Genomic DNA, 23454 nt, shown 5'->3' with positions numbered 1-23454 from the left:
TTGCTACATTGGTGCTGTTATGCTCAATTTGATATTAAATTAGGAAGCAAAAAGGACTAGTGCTGGGTTTGACTTCCTTGTACATCCTCCTCCTCTCCTGTACACCGATTTAAGGACTCAGTTCAGTATTTTCAAAGACACCATCGTGTCCCTTTGAGGTAACAGAGGCTCTGGCAGAAACAAGACCTCACTTTCACATGTTGCCTGAATCACTAAGACAATTGAGAGAGCAGCTGTCCTTTGGAGAATAGATCTCAATTAGCAGTATTTGGTGAGATCAACCATTTGTGACGTGAGTTGTGAGAATTGGCTGAAAGCTGTGTGTTATTTTAGGGGAGTTCTTTCCATTGGGAGCTTTCTATCAGTGGTACGCTCTCAGTGGGCAGTCTTCAAACACATGCTTCCAGATGCACAGTTCCATACCTGTGGAAGAATAGGTTGTGTCTTCTAATTGCGATAGGCTGATGTTGCAGTAACACTCAGTAGGTTTTTAGAATATATTTGAATTAGAAGATTCATTGCCTACCTTTTGCTTCTTCCAGAATTCAAAGCATGACTTTATTTTGAAAAGTAACTCTTCTTCCTGGGAGATTTCAGAGTTATGTGTGAGTGACCCCAGATCATATTTGCTCAGCTGACCAAAAGCCTTTTTTTCTAATTGTCAGTCATGCAAACTGAGTCAGGCTTTTTCTTTTTCATCCCTTGCCACCAATAATTAAGAGCGTTTCAGAAGTGTGGTCAAGTAGAAAATTTTTTCTTGCATATGGAATTCTGTAAATAATCTGATGATACATACTCTGTGTTTATTTTTACAATTTGCCATGGAGGAGATCCTTTCTAATGAATTAAAATACCTTTTTTATACTAAAAGGTGCCTGTTATATTTGCATATATATTACACATGCATTATTCACTAATGCATCTTTTGAAATATCCATGCTAACTCTACAGGTTCCCTCCTTCCCTAATTTTCCTGACAGTCTCTCGGACGGTAATTTTGGCCATTAACTAGCAGTAGGAATGTAATTTTTCTGATCCTCTCTTGTGAAGTGGAGAACAGTCTACCTGCTTACTCTTACACATCCTTCAGCATGTATCTGAGACTTTGGTTTGTTTATCGGTATGTGTTAAGTGCCCTGCTATGGCAGGAGTGTCTGTTTAGGTGCAAAGGTGTTTAAAGCTAGAAACAAAAGAGGATTCTTTGGAGTCATGACCTTAGGTGTACAGGAGAAATTTCTGGTCAACTGTTTGTATCCAGATTTTCCAGTGTACTCTAGAAACTCGTGTATGCCAGTAAATGGGCTTGAAGATTATTTTCTATTGCAAATTTTGCAAAAATTGCTTGGAATCACCTGAAGGACTTTGGCCTAGTGACTTTGAGTTGAGCCTGAATACCAAGAGGACATGCTGCTAAGCAAGCTTACAGAATAAATCATTGACATTCACAGTGTGAGATGGAAGTGTTAGAACTCAGGGTCTGCTCCTACGTAGGACAGCACAAGAGTCACAAGTGGCTGCTTCTGCATAATCTAATCCAGTATAGTAAATCTTGTGTCTTTCTCAATGTGACAGAGTTTAAATTGTTAAAGAAACTCTGGTAATGTTGCCTTCTCAAATCCCTGTGAAGTGCACACATTACAAGCTGGCTGGGTCACTGTGGTTTGCTTGGTCCTTTTCTAAACTGACTCTGTCACCTTAGCCTGTTCTGGTTTTCTTTTATACTGGCGGCAATTCTTTGCTATGCTTATTATTGGTGTCCTGGAGATGGATTTGCTGTAGCACACAGGCCAGGGTAGATACCACTTCAGTAAGGTGGGCTATAAAAGGAAGAAGCTGATAACGGGTCTGAAAGAATCCATAATGGGAGGGATGAGAATGGTTATCCCTGATTTTCATTCTGATTTTCAGCTGTTGGATCTTTCTGTGGCTGTTCCAAGTGCAGTGCAGAATTCATGGGAAACAAAGGAAGTCACATGCCTGCTCTATTGTTTTTTAGTTTTTATTTATAAATGTGACCATTGCCTCATTATATAAGCACAGCAGGACATACCAGGAAATGCCAGTGGATTTTTGCATTGTTCAGGTGAGTTAGAGACTTCAGATTTGGCTTTGTATCTTCTCAGTGACAACCCTCACTATTCACGTAGTGTTAACAGCACTGAGGTTAACCCAGGGTGTGCAGGACCCACCTGGTAACACCCATTCTCTCTGGTCTTTATTTTTATACAGCATCTTAAACGTACACAGCACTTCAGAGTAAGCAGCTTGCCCTGCCCCTAAAAAGCACATACTATGCATATACAATATAATGAGGGGATAAGTAAATATGAGGGGATAAACAGCATCTTCTTAAGGTCTCTGATATTATGTAGTTTTGGTGTTCTTTTGGAAAGAGCCTGCTCTTTTTGTTATCTGTCTGTTACTGTGTTTATTTTAATCTATTTACTACTTTAGTTTTCCCTGCCTCTGTATGGGCAGATTAATAATTTCATTTGTTTGTCTTCTGCAAAATTCAGTTTTATTTTCTCATCACTGCATGGGTCTTTCTTCTTTCAGTGCATGCCCTTTTGTCTCACATAGAGCTGATTAACTTGTGCAGTCACTATGCAAAAATGTATCTGATATCACAATAGGAGCCTTCACTGCATTCAGTGGCATGCTAGTAATTTAGCAAAATGAGGACTCCTGAAATGGTCTTTCTTGCAACACACATGCTTTTTTCCACTCTTGATAACGATTAATCAGTTTAGCTCCGGGACACAAGTCTTCAGAAGTTGCAGTGACTTTCTCCAACTCACCCTAAGCCCAAACTGTGGTCGTTCGGGTTTGAGCTCAAAATAACAGACTGTGTTGTTCAATGATGTGTTGGTCAAGGCAATGTGCATCACCTTGGGTTTGCTGAATTATGTGAAACAATGGGACAGACCTTTGAGCAGTTACCCTACTTACTCCCGATCTTGGTTTCCACCTGGTCTAAAATGATCTCCACTAGCGCTTGCTTTAATTACAGGCTCCAAAATACAAAAAAACCCAAAATATAAAGCATGGACAAGTTAACCTGTGCAGTTGCTTTTACATCATTTGAAACAAAGGTTGAGTATTAATGGCTCTCTTTATCCCAAAAACACAGCCTTTTCCATAGCATCCTCCACTTTCATATATTCCAGATGAGATGGGTAGTTAGTGCATTGGAAACGGGGGTTGTTGCGGATATAGCTAAGGAATTCTGGAGCTCCTGGGAAGATGATATTGTCAGCCAGAAGAACCGAGCCCTTCCTCAGCAAGTTGCATTCCTAGAAAGAAGAGAAATTGCTTCATGGTGGCTGTTAAGCAGACATTGGCTGGCATGTAATGTGCTTTCATGTTAACCATGTCATACTCAACTGCCTGCATCCAAAAACCCATTGTACTACGGGTGTGGAGGGAAGAAAAGACATGGGAGAAGCTGAGTGACTCTCCGATCCTTTGTGGTCATGTTTAATATGCTGACTTTTTCTGTTAATACAATCAGTAGAACATTAAAGATGCTGATAACATGTTGGGTTATTCAGGTTCTGAAATAGCAAATCAAGTTCAGTGGAGGTGTGCAGTTTGCTGCTCAGATTGTTTCCAACTATGTCTATGTGATCAGTAAGATGGTTTTGTTTTGGTTCTCTTGCCTACTGTTTGAAAACTTTTTTAATATGGCATTAAAATGTTGTAGCAGCTCTTAAGGTCACCTGAGAGACTGGCATGTACCAGTCTGCTTTGGCCAGTCTCTGTCAAACTCCAAAACCACTAAATGAACAAAAGAGATTTTCTGCACTTGTTTTCCTTTCATCTTGTACAACTTCCTGCCACTTTATTCAGGAGTTGGGCATGAAGCAGGGTTTGTGCACAATGAAGATCACTCTGACAAATTCCCACAAGGCATAACTAACTTGCAGTATTCACTTCAAGTGCAATGTTTATCGTTAGTAAAGCTGCAAACCTAATTTTTACTGGTATTTTTGTCTAGTAGAAGTTGCTTATCTGAGCTTACCAGCTGTTCTAAAACAGTCTGTAGTTAATCAGGCTGGGTGTTATCTTGTGGTTACAGGCAGCAGTTGTAGCCAAAACATGGGGTGTTTTTTGTCGCTCCCAGTATATTAGAGAAGTCCTATTGATGAGTGTGCTGTGGAGGCTGTTTAGCTTACTGCTCTTGCCTCTGGTGCCTGAACACCAGTCAGCACAGTAGAAGCAATTTTAGAGACATGGCAAATATCCTCCGGTCTGTTTCTATTGCACAGCCTATAGAAGGCTACAAGTGACAACATGCTGTATTTTCCACTGGTCATAAGGATTTCAGATGGTCTTCATGTCAGGCTTTTCTAGAAGTGCATGAAAAGGAATGCTGTCTGGGCCACTTCCAATATATATTTCATCTGAATATTTTATATTCATATTTCATATTCACTGTTCATATTGCAATACATGCCAAAATTGCATGTTAGAAGGTTTGTAACATCTGAGAAAATGTGGGGATCTTTTCTTCATCTTTCTCCTCTTAATTTCATAAATTTTTTTTAAGCAAAGCAACTTGGTGTCACAGTTGCATCAGACTGACCACTACGATGGAACTAAACTGCCTGTTTGTTTTGTCTGTGTTGTGAAGGTTAAGCTTGATAAGGATGTGCTAGCTCTTCCCAGTGGAAAGAGATCAGTCATCCTTACACAGCCAGTTTAAAAGAAAACATTCTCTGGGTACAAAATAACTGTAGGTAGGGAACATTTTCTTCAGCCACTGCTGTGTAAATTCAATACCGGCTGTTCATAACCCCAAACAAATTTCCTTTTCAAACAGCTATCTGGAGGACAGGACTGAAATTAAAAAACAGGGGAGCCTGAATGAGAAAATAATGTTTTAGTCCTCAAGCAGGGGTCAGGAAGTAGTTGGCAGGTTCTCAATGTAAGAGGCAGCCTCAAAAAAGCTGGATTTCTTTGTGAAGAAAATAATTGAAAAATTACACTTCCATACAAATAGGTAGGCAGTTGTAGAAAATTTTATCAGCCTGCAGCTCCAAAGCTAGGAGAGTATCTGTATGTGCTGTGTTGATAGATACAGATGTTGTCCATCTCGGTTATTTAACACCTGAAAATACCTTCCTATCCAGAAGTCCTGTAGTAGTTACCTCCCCTATCATTGCCTACTGCTGTTACAGCCAACTTGTTTTGTAGTACTAACAGTAATGGTTAAGGCAGGTTGGGAAGAAATTAGTATAATTTTTCCACATTTGGGGATGGAGATAGTTAGACAGCACTTCCCTAGCAAGTGCCTGACTTAATTTGGCCTTTGCAGCCAATTAATTAGGTGGAGTAAAGACTCACAGAAAGATGGTACCCAGCTGTGCTACCAAAATAGTATTTCATCAAAAGGCTCCGCTGGCACCACAGACCCAGGCAAGAAAAGGGGTACTCAGGAAACTGGAGAGGTGGAGCTGAGATATGCAGGCCCTAAGTCTCACCTGCTCCCAGGATCAGGATGTTTTTGGGTCAAGTGTTCCGGTTAGTGACCATGCAGACACTCCTTCCTAGGGAGTGTAAGACCCAGACCATGCACTCCGCCAGCTAGGATTGCTACTGCAGACCCGTTTGTTCAGGAAACAAAATGGTTCAACAGTATTTGCCAAGTCCTGAGCTATGTAGTGTTGGCAGTTGTCCCTAACAAAAGTTTGGGATCCTGTCCCCTAAATCCTCTTTTCTTGCAAGGTTGCTATTTTGGCTGCCATTCTTCATTTTACAGAGGATGAGGTCCTTCATAAAGAATATAGGCCTCACAGACATCAAGGCATTTGCGACTTTACTTTTAAGACTGGAATTGTGCAAACTGACCTGAAGCAGGATGGTGTCCGGTGCGTATCTGTCTTTCCAGTGGTCCAGGAAGACAAAATCCAGAGTATCCACTTCATATTTTTTCTTCAGCTGGGGGATAATTTCCTCTGAAGGGCCTTCTAGGAGTTTTACCTGAAATGCAAATCCGTCTGATGAATTGCGAACCCTTAAGAAAAAGCACATGCCTCTAGCTCATTTTAAATTGTGGCCAGACATCAGCGATCCTGTTTATAGCTCAATACTGCCCCAGTTTAATTATTTCATAGAGTTAGATCAAGCGTACTTTTTTCTTTTTGACAAATCAGCTCAGTTATGTTCCAAAATACAGGTTTGGGTGGTTTTGTGGGGTTTTTTTTTAATAATAGCAGAAAAAGTGACCTGTTATTTCTGTTGGATAATGTGATTCTTTATGGGAAACATGGGAATCTCCTGTTGAAAACAGTACTTTTAATTACTTTTTTAGTTACATCTCAGTTGAATCTTGTAGTCCAAGGGAAGCAAAAAATACAGAGAACAAGTTAGTTTAGAATAAAGCTGGAGGCTACAGGATGTAAAATTGATATGGCCAGTAGAGGGAGGAGGCAGGACAGAGGCTATTACATCTTCCTCACAGGTTTATTGGCATAAGTACTGTTAAACTGAAAGAAGCTGCTGCACATTGATTTGTTAAGCAAGTGCCATATACTGTGAGTGGAGGGAAAAAGTGGTAAGGAAATCTGTCTGGTTTATGACTCATAGCTGATCAGGAGATTAAATCAGAAGGAGAAAGTGCAATTTAAGATGTCACTAGTACTTGAGGTTCTCTTCAAGAAGTTAAGAAACGCATTAGAAGATCTCATGGTGGGATTTATTTCCTCTAGTTTTATCACCTACGTTGAAGTGAGTTGTCTGGTCGAATAGACAGGCACTTCTCGGGCATGAATCCCCTGACCTGCTGTCGATGTCTGCCTTGGGCTGAGATGGATTATAGACTGGAAATACCTGCATCTCAACCAACTGTACAGAGAGTCAGACTGCACAAAATTTAGGTATATATGTTGTGACCAACTAGATTTGGGTAAGTACATCTCATCTGAAGCCTATTGCACATAATGCAACTGCTTCTTGTGAGCTTTTGTAACAAATTAGACTAGGGTTCAGTTTTCTGTTGTACTCAGTCTTGACACTGATTTGAACCTTTCAGTTTATACAGAGGAAACCAATATTCTAGTCTAGATTTTGGGAGGTAACGTAGTGAATTCCTCAGCTGTACTGCTGTGAGAGGTCAGGGACTGTAACTAGGCACGGAGCTAATTAAATTAATAAGGACTGTGGGTGCAAGGAAAAAAAGAATACAAAATGTCTATGAATAAATGTCAGACAGAAATCATAGGAAGGCTTCTGATAATCAGGAGGAGGAATTTGTGAGGCAGTCTTGCAGTTCAATAATGGCAGTAAATTTAACCAGTTTTGCAATAGTGGTTACTAATTTCATGAAAAGGACTGTGTGTGCTGATGTCCTGTGACTATAATAAGTGAAATAACTGACTCTGGAGTGTCCCTCCAGGTCTGTATTATTCTTACAATCACTATGGGTTTTGAAAATAGCTCTCAGCAAATGGCCTGTCTACGGTACTAACCAGTGAATAGTGAAGAGGCCAAACTGGAAGATGAAGTCTAAATGCTTTCAAAATGTTAAGGAGATATGGATGTATATGATTGTTTCTGGTCTTGCCCCTCCAAATCTTCATCCTGACTCACATAGCAAAGAACTTTGGAGAACAGCCCTGATTGTTTTGGTCACACACACATCTTGACAAGCCTCAAACTCTACCCTGACTCTCAGCTGAATCTGCATTGTACTTGGAGCCCTGACTGATGCTAACAAATTCAGCTCACTTGCACTGTATATACAAAAGAGCAGACGACCTTGGCCCTCTGCATGGACACTGGTAGCTTTTTCCTGCTATCAAGCCTGATGGTTAAACTCTGCATGTTCCCAAACATTTAGGGTGTCGTACTTGCTTGACAAGTAAAAAACAAATTTAAACCTATTATTGTTGTTTCTATGGATAAAGTCCCACTCTCCGTCTATTGCTTCCTCTTACCAACCAGAGACAAATGGTATTTACCTTATCTTGTACTCCAGCAAACTCAATCATCTGTTTAGCTATAGCAGCAAATTCTGGGTTGAACTCCACAGTGAGAAGACGAGCTCCTGCCTTCAGTAGCCGAGCAATCCTAACTGCTGAGTAGCCACAGTATGTTCCCAGCTCCAGTGCAACTGAAGGATTGACCTCTTCCACTGTCTTGTCTAGAATTAAACCTGAATAAAATGGAAATAGGTTAGCTTTTGACAAAATCAAACTGGTTCACATACAGAAGAGCAAGTTAGTGACAAGAAACTTACAAAGTCTGTGTACTCAGTTGCTCAGGACATCAAAAAATTAAGGGTTGATGTCAAATTATATACTGTATCCTTTGCAAATTGGCTTATCTGTGCTCAAGTTGATCATGGACATTCTAAGTTTCAAAATGCAAACTTTTAACTAAAAAAAAAAATCTTTCTTACTTTCACAATATAACCATTTCTGAGTAAGGAAGTGCCTGAATTAAATAGAATATTTATAGTGTTACAAGGGAAAAATGCAGTGGTTTTTTCCAAGAACTTATTGCAAAAACTGGTGTCCTGGTTTCAGCTGGGACAGAGTTAACTTTCTTTTTAGTAGCTGGTACAGTGCTGTGTTTTGGATTTAGTGTGAGAATAATGTTGATAACACTCTAATGTTTTAGTTGTTGCTAAGTAGCGCTTATCTTAAGCCAAGGACTTTTCAGTTTCCCATGCTCTGCCAGCAAGCAGGTGCACAAGAAGCTGGGAGGGAGCATAGCCGGGGCAGCTGACCTGAACTAGCCAAAGGGGTATTCCATACCATGGAACGTCATGCCCAGTATATAAACAGGGGGGAGTTGGCCGGGAGGCGCGGATCGCGGCTCAGGAACTAACTGAGCATCGGTCAGCGGGTGGTGAGCAATTGCATTGTGCATCACTGGTTTTTTTTTCTCTCCCCCCCCTTCCTTTTTCTGTTGTATTCCTTTTCATTACTATTATTATTATATTTCATTATTACTATTGTTAGTATTCTATTTTACTTTAGTTATTAAACTGTTCTTATCTCAACCCATGAGTTTTACTTTTTTTTTTCTTTCCTTTCCTCCTCCTCACCCCACTGGGAGGGGGGAGGGGGAAACGGCTGCATGGTGCTTAGTTGCTGACTGGGGTTAAACCATGACAACTGGCCATATTTGTGAAATATGCAACTCCTGAATTTTGAGTGCTCATGTTTGTTGCAAACGTTACATGCAGTAGTCTGATACAACATTTCTTATCCTAAATACTTGTTTTTAAAGGGAAAAAGTCTAGTTATAAAGTTGCAAAGTATTTGGATTCCCTAGATGAATATGTGGGATGGAAAACACTAGTCAATTGTTAACAACAAAAAAATGTTCCCAAAAAGAAGTGCCAGTGTACTACATTCAGTCCTTCTGAAGAAAAGGATTTATTTGTGAGAAAACTGTCTCCTCTTACTTGTATGGCTAGAAACTAGGTAACTAATCTGAAAAAGTATTTGAAGGGATTTTACACTGAGCCATGGAATTTTTCAATGTATATATGCATTTCATTACATGGTATTTTCCTGGGTCTCATTTGTTTATGAATAGTGTGATGATGATGCTTGCATCTTGAGATCATGTGGTCACTCTCAAAATCTTAGGAATTAAAGATGCATTAGTTTTGACGGCTCTTATCCGAGGAAAGGTCATCTTGCCAGAGCAAAACTAGAGTGAAATTTTTAAGAATATAATCCCAAATGATCAAAGTTTAGAGCTTTAAGAATTCCTACTCAGCCACTACCTACTGTTCTGTTGCCCTAAGCACCCCAGCCTCGTATGCAGAGGAGCTAGTTCCACAAAAGGTACCCATGACAGAGAAGCATTTTTATTACAATGCTTACAGTCATATTTCATTAGCTGTGTTAATCCCAGACTAAGCAAATTTCCCCTGCAATTTCCCAGCAAGAGGTACTTTTGTGTCTAATTCATAAGGGATCAGGTTAACATTTTTCCATTACAGTTTTTTGGAAAGACTGTCACTTTCCTGCAGCTAAGAAAAAAATGTTTTGTCCACATATTTTCCTTTAGGAGGCAAGAACAAGATGATTTACTTGCTAAGTAGCAATGTGTGATAGCTGCTTTTGGGTACTACATGGGTAGGATTTCTCCCCTCAACAGTAACTTATAACTTATGCTTGCGTATACAAAATTCATATAGTCTAAAATACTTTTTTTTTTTAATTTACTGTCTTTCAGTTAAGGATCTGAAAGTACTTAACATAATGAGTTATGCCTTAAGGCCACCCTGTATAGGAACTGAGGTATAACACAACCCTAGATTTTTCCCATAAATTGTCACCCTCTGCTTACACACTTGCAATGTACACAACATACAAACCCAGATTTGGTCCTATGACTTCCTAGATTACTCACTGTATACCCCTCCTCAAAGACATGTACACAAGCATGCATTACTGTTTACAGAACTACTCTGCTGACCACAAGGCTGTCATGGATTTTTTTTTTTTTTTGGCAGCAGATGGAAGTTACCATGTGAATACAATAAGATGTCCTGTACTATGCTAGTCTTGAAGGATCTTTCAAGTGCTGATCCATGCTGCAATTACCTTTCTCATCACCCACATTCATGGCCCACTCTTTCTGGGAGCAGTACTTATCTATAGTGTCCAGCACACTACAGGGGTCTCCTCGGACTGCGTTCTGCAGCACGAAATTTAAAATCCTCTGTTCTTTGCTCTGACTCATGATGAAATTGGTTATTTTCTCCCGGATTATTTCATTCCAGATAAGGGCAGCAGTGCCGTTTTTCCTGATGAGCACCACAAAGAGCAGCAAAATGAAAAGCAGGAGGAAGACAATGAACAAAAGGACTGAAGAGCTCTCCAGCATCTGGAAGGAAAGAGAAAAACAGCCCAGGGTTAAGGTGGCACGGGAGAGAGCTATCTTTTTTGTAAATATTAAGCTGAATAACCCACAACTAACCATACTGAACAGGAACACACAGAGTTTAATTATGATATTGTCCAGAGTAGCTGAGAATGACTCTCTGTCACTTGGTAATGGATGGTGCTCTGTGGCACTCCCTTTAGAAGCCAATTTTACAGGCAGTCAACAAGTAGCTTTATTTAATGCTCTGGTCCCTGCCCCACACAGCTGCTCAGTCCTGGCTCCAAGTATGCCGCTGCACAAGGAGCCTCTCAGCATCAAAGCTGTTCTAACCGTTTTTCAAAGGATTTAAAAATCTTAAATTAGAGCCTGCATGTGATCCCACTCTCCTAATTTCTGAGCACTGGGAAACTTCTAAGCTGGCCTTGGTAAGAAAACATGGAACGTCTCACCCTTTAATTCTGAGCACAATATCAGCAGAAACTGGGCACTGTTAGGTAACATTCTTTTTCAAATCAGCCTGCAGGTCCTAAGTTACTACCTTGCATGCAGACCTCTTTGCTAGCACCCGCCCTTCTTGCATGCTCTGCAGAGAAGCTGAGCTTGATGTTTCAGTTGGACTCGACCTGCCTCCTTCCTTTCAGAGCCTGCAGCAGAGGTACCCAGGTGGAAAGGTTTACAGAAGATAGTAGCCTTTTTCCTGCTTATAAAACTTTTGACATGAGCCATCAATCTGGTACTTTTGAGAACAAAAGATACATTTCCTTTTATAAAGTAGGGATGCTTTCTCACTGGTTATAAAAACATAAAACTGAATCCCTGAATCAGAGAAGAGTCCAGGCTCATGAAATTGAAGAGATGTAACAAAAGGGCACGTTGTACTTCTCTGATGTGCCAGCTCAAATTATCTGATGGGATTGTGCCTTTTCTACCCCTGAAATTCAGTGTCATAGCTGCAGGTGCCTCTCTGTTTGAGAGTTTAGGGCATCTGAACATAAAGCTCAGCAGATGGGATGCATGTCACCCTGTACAGCTCAAGCAATAAATCCCATCAAAGCCATTTACTCTGATGGATTTCAGACAAGCCAGTATACAGGAAGGTGCATTTACTTCCATGCAGGAGTCACAGCACAAAAGATCTGAGAAAGAAAGGGTTCTTAATTTTAAGGAATTGATTTAGCCTTTGAGAGGGTGCCAAACTAAGGGTTGTGATTTGCCTGAGGATTCTCTGCATATGAAGCTCCTCTCGTACAACCCAAAACACACCTCATTTCTGATGATGTAGCTTATAATACCTCCACTTTTCCACCTCTGCTTCCCACAAGCGGGAGCTGACAGTTGCACATTGGGAGGAGAGCACAGATTGGAATGTGCTCCAGTTAGTATTGGGATGAATGAATGCTAAGTTCATTTGTTCTTTAAGTCTAATTAGGCATTTGAACACAGGTCTAAAGGATTTGGAACCAATTTCTTAACCTCAGCAGGCTGGCTTGAGTTGCGCTGGTTTTTAAACTGTTATTTTTAAGAACATGACACTCAACTCTTTCTAGTCTCTGATTCTTTCTATTAAGTCTTTTTCTCTTCCAGCTTGCTAAAAATGGTGAACAGCTTACACTTGCACTTGTATTAATGTTCCACCTACCTGGAGTTCAGCAAAACCATTTCTCCAACAGGAGCTACAACATCCTCAAAAATTTTGCTTAAGTTGCCCAAGACCAGAGGTAAAGGGGCTATATGATTAGCCAAATATTCCCTCAGATCTCTTCCTACCTGTTCTTGTTTCCATTTTTCGTTTGTTTCCCCCCAAATTGTCCTAGGAAAATCCTAAATTTTATGGCTGGTCAGACCTCCATTCTGTAGTGGGATTTGGCACATACACACTACACATGGGAAAAATCTATCCTACTGCTTTAAATTTTGAATCATCATGCAGAACACATTTTGAGTTCAGAAGATGAGTGAGTTTCCATGGAGATATGCTCAACCTACATACAGCCGATGTTCATTCACCCATCCACTTATCTTAGTTGCACAGCAAGTATGATTTGTTTGGAGCAGTTAAAAGTCTATTTCTCTTGCTTTTAAGTAGTCACCAATGTTAATACTTTAATGCTTTCCTTGCAAAGTCTGACCTGAGACATTTCCTTTCAGGGCTCGCCAGCATCATCAGCACATGAAAATCTTGCTGCTTGGGCTTTCTGAATTTTGTTTCCTAGTTAATAAGAACCTGCTTCTTTACCTCAACAGTATCACGAAGGCCTGGATGTCAATTTTTCTTCTTCTCTTCTATGCTCTAGTAGTTCTACTGATCAGTCCCAATTGTTCTGCACCTTCCAGATGGGACTTCATGTAGAACAACTAGAAAGAGCAGAAGATGTTCCACATTATCTGTCCACTGAGAACTTGGATTAGGCTATATATCATTGGTTTAACAGAAAAATATCTCTCTAGCTTCGCTTGGCTTGTCTTCACTTGGCTTTCATGGCTTAGTTGATTGTATGGTCATTGTTGATGGATTTGGATTACTGACATAGTTGAGAATTAATTATTCTGAACTGCAATGAATGGATGGAGCCCAGAAACCATTTACTGATGCCAGCAGGTATCTAACCTTCCTGCCTCTGGACTAAGGGAAACTGCATGAGGCCTGCATACCAGTGACTCACTTGGTGACAGTCCAGCCATATTCAGGTCCCTCTAGGACTGAAGACCGTTGGCATTTAAAATTATTTCAGACTACTGCCAGACATAATCCTCTGGTTACAATGGATACTTTGGCATCCTCTCAGTAGAACTTGCTGTAGGCTGTTGCTTTGGCACTACGAGATTCTGCCAGCGTGTTTGGGGCTGCCCTTCAAAGATCTGTCAGACAGCAAGAATGGATGATAGCTGCAGGATAAATTAGGTGGTGTATTTTTTAAGGAACAGCTTTCCTCCTTTATTGCCTAGTATAGATATGAGACCATTTGGTGAGATTGCTCAAAACAGGGAGAGATAGCATCTGTATGCTAACTCAGCCACACTCCCTGTCCTGCAGGAATGCTGAGACTTCTTTTTTGGACAGAGAACAGACTGTGAAGACTTCTTTTTATACCTTAACAAAAAGGACCTGCTTGACAGTGCAATCCTGCCCCTCCATTTTCACATTGCTTCCCAGGCATGGAAGGGTATGTCAGCAAACCTGATTTCCATTGTCTTATTTTCCCATGCTGCTACAGGCTTTATACACCAAAATTACAAGACATCACACGCTCAAAAGCCCATGTATTAAAGAAGGACAGCTTCTTCATTGTCTGCAGACCATGAAATGCTATTTCTTATCGTGTCTGTTAGCCAGAGCAGAGAAAAACACTCAATTCAGATTAGACCTGCTGATTTTTAGTAACTTCAGCTGATCTCAAACAAATACTTCACCCTCATCCTTACTTGGACATCAGTATTCTTCTAAAGATTTTGGTTTTCTAACAGAGTGTACTTTGTGCAGAGAAAGACGCCTTGTTTGAGATGTACATGCCCTATCTTTTCAAAGGCATAGATTGTATTTAGGCTGCTGCTACCCATGGCAGGTACTGCAGTGTGACATCCTGATGCTGAGATGCAACTAGCTTGACAAAAAGGTGTAAAGTGGGATATGCTTCTGAACCACACAGACAGCGATAGCCTTCTGTCTCTTCTAGCCATTCCTTATGCAAAAGCATGAGCAGGCTGACAGTCCTTTAGCTTGTCTGGAAGGGCAACAACTAATAGTTCTGCTGGGCCACCTGGGAAACAGATTTTTTGATCTTCAGCTATGAAATCTTATTGCTTCAAATTTATGCAAGAATCCCCTCTGAAGGCAAAATACTGACCTTCATTTCTCTTCGTGTTTCTTCGGATCTGGACTGGTGAGTGGCTTTTAGCACTGGTTTGTTTACACTTTTTGTGTAACATATTTGTCAAGAAGACAAAAAAAGCTATACATTTAAGCTCAAATGTGTGTGATTTGGGGATGGTCTTAGATCTAAAACTTAAGCAAGGAAGCAATTCAGCTTGGCCATTCCTATGATCAAGTGCTCAGAGGGATCCATTTCTTACAGTGCCTCAGTTAGATCTTTGCACTTCTGAGTCCCACATGAATGCTACCATACGTAACAGCAGAGCCCACCTGCCTCCACAGATCCTTAGACATTGCTCACGGGTAGCAACAACCTATATAGTACATGCTGCTTTTTTCCATTCCTAGACAAGTTCACTTGGTTTTGCTGTATTAAGGAATGTTTTTCAACTATTGGGGTTTTTTTAATTATTATTATTGCTGTATAACACCCCAGCACCTTCATAAACTGGCAGTATGGGTTGTTCTTAGCAGAGCTCCTTTAGGAGGCAATTATCCTGAAAACCACTTTCCAGAGAAGGTAACTTTTAAAAGGAGCAAAACAGGCATATCTTGTTTTTCTCTTCTTTTCCTTTTTTCTTTCTTAAAACACAGTTTCTTTTTCAAAGTTTGTGCCTCTTAATTTCTGCTGTCTTAGATGTGAAAATAAATTTAGTGATAGCAGTAGACTGTAAAAGCAGCCTGCCAAGAGCAAGATGCATCGGTGATGGTCATGTACCCAGAGGGAAAAAAAATCTGCACCAAAATAGGTAATTGCTTTCATATTCTTAGCTGGAAAATATTTGATATGAAAATTAAGTCCGTAATTCAACCAATGTAAAACTACCACTACCTAAGAGACAGTCATGTTATGACAGCTTTAGAAAATGCAACTGTAATTTTAGCTTTAATGTGGATTCATGAGATTCATTAAATATGCAATAAAACTGAACTTGCACATAGTCAAGTTTCCCATAACCATGTATTACAAGGCAGTTGCTCTTATTATTTAATGCTTGTACTGAGGTTCCAAATACACAGGTTAGCACTGCAACCTCTTCTGTGTATTAGCAACACCATGATAAAGTGAGCCTTTTCTTTGAAAGCTAAAATTTGAAGTGGAAAATAGTAGGCAAAATGAAAAATTCTGCAACAGAATAAACAGAAAACTGGAGGGATAACATTATGGAAAGGAATGAATAACACATATCACTAAATCTGTTTTTGAGAAGACAGAGTTTAAAAGAAAACACATTCAAATTTCATGCCCCAACCTGTCAAACCAATGATGAGTCTTTCTAAAGCACTGGGTTATTTTCTTATGCATCTAATCTTACTCATTTTGGCAGGTTTTGTAAGACCAAATCATAACTTCATAACGCAGTTCAGCAGTTTTCCCCTGATGCAAACCATAATCAAACAATCAGCATTTGAATGGGAGTACCTCTGTTTCAGCTTACAGAGATTTTAAAAGACACTTTCTAAGAGAGAAGTAAACACAAATTGTGGGAATCTGCTGCCCCAACTTACCTGCCCTTGAAGATAAAATACCCAAGTCGTTCCAATGGCTATAAAAGAAACCTCAAGAGACTGGCTCAGACTTAGGGATCTATTATTATGGCAATAGTTGTTAAGTTAGGGGATTCACTACCCCCCTACTATTATATGATCTCTAGTTTTTCTACAAACATAAAAATGGTCGTGTGATGGAGCACAAAACAATACATCCTGTTCTTTATTCTTGTACAGGTGACTCCAGCCATTTCACCAAAGGTTACAATAAGGATCTTTCACTAATGCTGTTTATCAGTCCTTCTGGTAAATTTTTCCAAGTACTGTTAAAAAACAATTGGTCTTAGAATTCCCTGAAGTGAAAAAATAAGGATTAGAACAATTGGTAACATCAATTTTTAAGGTAACTCTGAGTAACCAAATGAATTCAAACTGAGATTTTTCTCAGTGTTTCATAAAAACTGTATGAAGTTTTCACAACACTGTTAGAGGAAGGTGTATGGAGATTTGATCTAAACTACTGATTGCTACTGTTTCAGATTCCAAAACAACCTCCCTCTGCTAAAAACTGATATTTACTGAGAAGAAAAATACACATGTTGAAAGTAAGCACCTTTAAATGCTCTGAGTTTTAATAAGGACATATGCCTTAGTGAGTTTCACACTTAGTAGATTAAAAAAGTACCAAATTCGATTATTTAACTGTTCTGAAGCTTAGTTCATTATCTTATGAGTAATTAACAAGATCTCATTTCCTACAGATGCAAAAATAAGAGATGACAGGTATTAACATACTTGGGAGGTTGAAAACTGTTGGATAGAACATTTTTCTAATAGAGGTGAATCCTTATAAGCCTAATTACAGAACCGCTCATTACAATTTTAGCTTGGATAAACTGATATTGCTTTGCTTTGTACTGAAGTCCTAAACATAATCACAAAAAAATCTCTTCTACAAAGACAGCATGTACATTAGACTGTTGTTCTCCAGGACTGGAATGAGAGTAAACATTGTGATCCTGAGTCAGGGGACTTAGGTTTGAGTCTCATTTTGGCAGTATTTTTCTGATCTGATCTTGGGTGAGCTGTCTTACCTACATCTTTGTTGCCACAAGAGTAAGTAAAAGTCACTGCTACTTCTGTAACTTTCAAGGTGTTGTAAAGCTGAATTAATCTTTGTCAGAAAAGTTCCTGCTGTGGATATATGGTTAACACCTGAGGAAAGGCAAAGTGATTTTATCTGCATTAACAAAAGAGATCAATTTTGGGATACCAAGACAGCAAATGCCTATGTGACATTATTATTCTTGAGTTTATGAACAACAGGGAAAATGTGGAGACAAACAGTGCTTCAAACACTTTCCTTAAGTGATTTCAGCCTGCTGACAAATCAGGCCTTTGAGGAAAGATGATGTTACATCCAATCTTGGTATAATTTTTCATGCATTTAGCCTAACTGCCAAGTACTGGTTGGTTGTGTAAGAGTTTATTACAAGTCTCCAAGCATCCAGACAGTACTTTAGCATTCTGATGCTAAAGGGTTTAGAATCTAATTTAGACTTTATTAGCTCACATAACCTGGTGAATGGGGAGTGCTTGGTAAATTTATAGCGTTCAACCTTTTTACACAAAAGAATCTCTCCATTGGTCTGATGGTATTGAGGATAATAGAAATGGTCTACAATAGTAGAGTGCCTGGGGACAACAGGGCCTAACTCATTGCAGAGACACTGCTGCTAAGTCTGCAGAGAGAAGAATGTTATAATGCAAACAATTTTCTAGAGTTTTTTTACAAAGGCCGTACAAATTAACAGATTAAACCCTCCCATACAGGTATCTGTGTGAAGGAGGTAAGTGTACCCCCTATTTTTAGAAAAGGGTTAAAAAGGTTTAAGTTCAAACTTTTTAAAAGCTTCTGCTGAAATTATGCCTTTAAGTATCTCATGCACTAAAGTATGCAGAGGATTTGCATATTAGTAAGGATATATTAGCTGTTTAAGAAGCATTGCAAAAACAATGTAGAAGAGTCAGCACACTTCTACACATATTTTAACAATGTCTGTTGCTCTGTACTAGGCCAGAGGAGATCTGTGCTTTGCCATGACTGGGACTGGAGTTCCTGACTCTTTGTCCTATGCTGTCTTGAATGAGGCAATCTGTTTTGTGGCATTTTGCTTTTCTTGCTCTTTTCCCAGAGCAAGAAAGGCAGAGTATTTTGGTCAGAAAGTCTAAACTAACTTCTGCCAAACATATTGTATCCTGTTGCTGTAGGCAACACAATTCAACAGCTTCATATTTTAGTACTTCTAAAGGTCAAAAAAAATCTTTTTACCTCCTATTCTTTCATTATTGTTTATGCATTTCAAACGAGTGCAACACTGTGAAGAATAATCAGTATATTGCCAAATGTGAATAGCTTGTATTTCAATGGAAACTTAGTCTGGGAGTTTGACATTCAGAGTTTCCACTGACATCATGAAAACAAGCTGAACAGACTTTATATAATTTTTCACTATTTCTTGCATGAAATCTAAATTTCCCTCTTCCTAGGTTTTTTCAAATTACTACAATTTAGCTTCACTACCGTGACTACAAAAATTCAGATTTCTATAAATGCAAAATTCTGATTCTGCCTCCCCCCGCTCCCCCTCTCCCCAGCATTTTGTCTTTTCTTTTTCCCTCTTCTCAGGTTGAAAGGAAACAAATACAGGTTTCTTCTTACTGAATGAAAGGAAAAGAACAGAAAAGTGCCTATTGCCTACTAGGGAGCCCCATCAACTAAACTTCATAAGATTGTTTAAATCCATTCTCCCCAGATAGATTTCAATTAGGATAATTGCTACCCGCTTAAAACTCCCTTCACAGTAGCCATTGTCTAAGTGGTATTCAGTGCTATCACCCAAAGGAAAAGGTTTATATAATGGTTATGTGCCCCATAAAGAGGAGTGGGGTTTAGAATAAACTGGCCACACAGGCCTCATCTCCATTCAACAAGCAGGTCCGCATGGATCTGGAGCGTTCTGATCCAGACTGGCCTAGTGAACACACTGCATGATTAAAACCAGAGCCTGGGGTGAGAGAATTCTTCAAGGATAAGAAATGCACTTTACCGGGCCTTGAGCAAAGACAGCTTTTCGGGAATAAGATCCTTTCAGGCACCCCTAGGAAGCATTTGTTTCTAATAGTCTTTATTCCCCCTCCAGAACTCTAGATGCATTTGTACTAGTGTTTGAGGCCAGTGGCTGGTTGGCGTCGCTCAGCTGAATTGTACAAATCCCACCTGGGAGGCAGTGGACTGCTAAAAGTAGAAAGTGCTCTGCCCTGTCAGCACACTGGGAGCTGGTCTGTAAAAAGTTTTCTCAGCTGAGATTTTCATGTTCCCTAGGGGGGTAAAACAAGCTCCTGTTGCATAATTTTGCCCCAAATGGAGGTAGGGAGAAAGGGCTGGAAGAGGAAAGACCAAAATGGCTAGTTGTCCTCAGCATAACCACCTGTGACAGACCTATTTCACATTCTCTCTTTACATTACAAAGATCAAGGGCTGAATCCTCAGTGTCCCAAATCCCCACTGCATGCTCCTGCCCTGCTTCCAAGGCTACCAGCTAATCTAGTGTAAATCTGTCTCTCTCCCAGCACAGCTTTCTGCTCTCCACAAGCTGCTCTTCAGGCCAGGGGGAGTGCACGACTGAAACTTGGTAGTGAGGACACCCACTGAGGGATCTGAAAGAGTAGGAAGGAAATCGCTGCTGAAATGATGGCTTATTTCTATGGAAATGAACAGCTCTAACAGGCCAGGCAAGGTGGGATCCACCTCAGCACAGCAGGTAACCAAAGCACTGTGTGGGAAGAGGCAGCCTAACTGAGACAGAGCAGGGCATGTGACCTTGGTCTCAAATCCTGAGTGAATGCCTTCCCCAGAAAAGTAGCTGGAGTGGGCATAGAGTGTCTCTTACTTTAGCTAGAAATTGCTTTCTGAGAAATCTGTTCTGAGAGAGTTTTAGCAAAACTAGTATGGATGGCCTCACACATTAAGATCTGGTTTCGATGACTGCTGCCAAAATTGTGTTTTTTCAGAAAATTCCCAGTCAGTTCTAATTCCAGTGATCCTGAAGGAATGCTGAAAGACAACAGTGTGGGACTGGCAGAGATAAACCTGATACCAGCTGCAGGCTGCTAAGAAATATTGCTAAACTTGAGTGACAAGTAAATTGTTTGCAGTGTTAATGTGGTTAAACTCCTTTTCCACTGATGCAAACTAAAGCTGTAAATCAGGAAATTTTTCTTTTGCATTTAAATACTGCAGTGCTGCGCAAATGCATGAGATTCTGAACCTGAGGGCTTTGTCAGAGTCCATGGCTGAGTAAGCAGAAAAAAGTAAGTTCAAGTGCAGAGATGAAGTAAAGGTTGTTTACGGAGATCACTGATATGCTATGTGGTTGACAGCATTGGTAAATATGAGTTTGTTTTTAAAGGACAGAAGGTAAAGAATGCCTGTAAAGGCCATCAGAAAGATACTCTATAAGCAGCAACAAGGCTAGTAAGCAAAAGTACTAGCTTTTTGTCTGTTCTTCACAGATATTTTGCTGTAGCAGAACTCTCTCTTGAGAATGAAAACCCCCATAAAATACAGCTGCAGCAACACATTTATAAAAGCAGCTATTCAGACAAATATGACTGAACTGAAGCTTGACTTGCGTTCAGCTTTTTCTTGAATACAAATGAGTACCAAATTCCAGCATACTTATAGCCATATATTACATTTTCAATTTAGTCAGGGTTATCTCACTTCTTTCAACTGTCAAGGTTTACAATGCAGTACAAATGCATTACACACAAATATGTCCTACTCTTTCTCTGTGAAAGCTGTTGCTGCCCATGGACTGGCTTCCTGACAATGAGTACCAGTCAGTATGTGGAAAACACAGCTTCTTTCAGATTCACCACTGTTTAAAATAGTGACATTATCTAAGATAACAAATCATGTCAAGTCTGAGAAATAAGAAAATATAAATATGTACCTTTCTCAGTACAGCAGAAGCTGTTCCCTCCGATCTTTTCCTGTGCTGCTCTAATGTGGATTTTATAGAATAAGAGTCCAAGAGCCTGCAGTATTCAGTCACATTCGATCACATCACAGGAATAGCTTATCAGTTCTGTTACACAGACTCTAAAAGGAGCGGTGTCCTTTTCCCCAACTCCTCCTTTCGCAGATTTCTGCACTCCTTAAAGGTACTCAGTGCTCTAATAACCTTAGAGAAAGCTATTCATCTGTCCCCTAATGACAGTGTTCTTGTTACTTAGTTACAGCACAGTGAATGCTGACAAAGTCAGGTATGAGCCAAATCTGTGCTGAGTGTAAATGCACTGTGTTCAATCAAGCAACTCCAGGAATGAATTTGGCATGCTACAGCCAGTGCAGAAGTCGTAGAAACAAGACCTAGGCATGTGGGTTAAATAAAGAGTGCTGCTGGAGGGAGGGGAGGTACGTATAGCAAATTGCTTAACAGCAACTACAGAAGGAAGCACAATCAATAGATTATAAATAGTACATTTGAATTTCTATAGCTTCTAGTTGGAAAAATATTCTGCTACAAACAGCTCTAAGATGAAAGAAGAGGCTTATTCCAATAAACCTTGTTCTTGGCTTGACTGTCTATAAGCTGCAACTAAATTGCACCATAAAAGAAAATAATAAGAAAACCCAAAACCCAAACACAACGTGGTAGTAGTTCTCTGCTGTATTCTCACTACAAAACTCAGACCTAGTCAGTGAGTGTTTGAAGCTCTAGCCTAGAAACTTTTTAAAGATTCAAAGAGAGAGTTTGTATCAAATGTGGCAGAAACAGGAGCTGAAGAACTGAAAACAGGCTTTGTCACATGAGGGGGGAGGTCCTTGAAAGAATTAGGGACTACCTGAGAGCATGACAAGAGAAGAATAAAAAATTTTAAGTGGATGACTTGAATAAAGAATTGTGGAAAAAAGATGTAGGTGAAGATCAAAGTGGTTTTAGTAACTCTAAACAAAACATAACTAAGACCCTGCAATATAGCACAGTACTCAATGTCAATACAGAAAAACTTTGAAGTATCCCTTCCATGTATAACAGAGCTTTAGCTCAATAAATATTTTCTTGTAATCCAGACATCAAGCAGAACAAAGAATGAAATAAGCAATACTGCACTCCAGCTTCACTGACAGTAATTTCCTGCCTGGTCAAAAGCTGGTTGTGAAACCATGACAGATTGTGTCTGCATGATCCCTGATGCCACACACAGTTAAAATTAACTGAGAATTTCTTTTACTGCTGGGCTGTGAAGAAAAGAGCTTAAAACAGTAAAACTTATTCTATGCACTGACCTGGTTCTGTAAGCATACAGCTATTGTTTGAAGATGTCCTTGCAGTTAACTATAGCTAGTTGTGAACTGGTGGGTGGTATCAGCCCAGCTTCTGCTTAGCAGCATAAATTAGTGCCAAGACTTAACAAATCGAGCAGCGTTCCATGACAACGCTTCTAAAGGACTTCTAACTTTGAGCTGAACCATATTCTTCAGGCTAGAAGCGTGGGAGGAGCAAACTTGCTTCTGCCTGCCCACAACTGTTTACTTGTATCATAAAGGCTATGCCTGCAAAGTAACCCTTTCTGTTGTCTAGATATTTCATTATGTAAGTAAAAATGGTGAATGGCAATAACTGCAAATTAGATAAAGCCAGAGGTTCAGTTAGTTAAACGACCCAAACTGTGTGATAATGTCCATAAGTTGCTTCCAAGTTAATAGAAAGTTGAAATCTTGTAATATGTTATTATGGGGTATTTTTTTCTCCAAGAGAAGTTTCTTTGGTAGGCTGTTAGACATTGGCTTCTGCCTTTCTTTAATTTACCTTTTTGCCCAAGACAGGGCCTATATAGGTATGGATATTTCTGTAGGTTTTTACTGACATAATAACAATGCTACAAACTCTAGAGTGCATACATTTATATGCTATTCACATGAATTATCCTTGTCTGGATAGTAAAAATCTACCCTGATATTAGTACACCCAGGTTAGAGAACTGTGGAGAGCTGTAAATGTATTGCTGTAATACAATTTTTATGTAGAGACAAGATCTTAAAAGACTGATTTGGTATTGCAGAACATCAGGATACTGCATTCACAGGGCACATCTATGGGAAAGATGTGGGCTCAGGTTGTCTTAGATTGGGAGCAATATCATATGAATGGCAACGGGTCAGAGTAACT

At 39.7% G+C, this 23454-nt stretch overlaps 1 protein-coding gene across 2 annotated transcripts; it reads right to left on the bottom strand.

Moving 5' to 3' along the window:
- Positions 1-2957: 2957 nt before the first annotated feature.
- Positions 2958-22710, bottom strand: COMT (catechol-O-methyltransferase). Of its 2 annotated transcripts, none has more exons than XM_050906502.1 (5): positions 22572-22710; positions 10569-10851; positions 7962-8155; positions 5851-5982; positions 2958-3293 (listed from the first exon to the last, which is right to left on the bottom strand). In XM_050906502.1, the coding sequence occupies exons 2-5, from the start codon at positions 10849-10851 to the stop codon at positions 3114-3116; spliced, it is 789 nt and encodes a 262-aa protein (XP_050762459.1). In that variant the 5' UTR covers positions 22572-22710; the 3' UTR covers positions 2958-3113. The 2 variants fall into 2 exon arrangements, with proteins under 2 accessions (XP_050762459.1, XP_050762460.1); XM_050906503.1 differs by lacking the exon at positions 22572-22710 and adding an exon at positions 21232-21360.
- Between the last annotated feature and the right edge of the window lie 744 nt (positions 22711-23454).

This window comes from Gymnogyps californianus, chromosome 16, assembly GCF_018139145.2.
Source record: "Gymnogyps californianus isolate 813 chromosome 16, ASM1813914v2, whole genome shotgun sequence".
Taxonomy (NCBI): domain Eukaryota; kingdom Metazoa; phylum Chordata; class Aves; order Accipitriformes; family Cathartidae; genus Gymnogyps; species Gymnogyps californianus.
This window is presented reverse-complemented; position numbering and strand designations above follow the sequence as displayed.

Bases quoted from the DNA above. Each gene is read 5' to 3' on its own strand.
- COMT (XM_050906502.1), bottom strand. From the start codon at position 10,851: ATGCTGGAGAGCTCTTCAGTCCTTTTGTTCATTGTCTTCCTCCTGCTT. The intron at 8,156-10,568 runs GTAATTGCAGCA...CATTTTATTCAG, and splicing joins GAATGTGGGTGATGAGAAAG to GTTTAATTCTAGACAAGACA. The intron at 3,294-5,850 runs GTCAGTTTGCAC...TCTTCTTTCTAG, and splicing joins CGGACACCATCCTGCTTCAG to GAATGCAACTTGCTGAGGAA.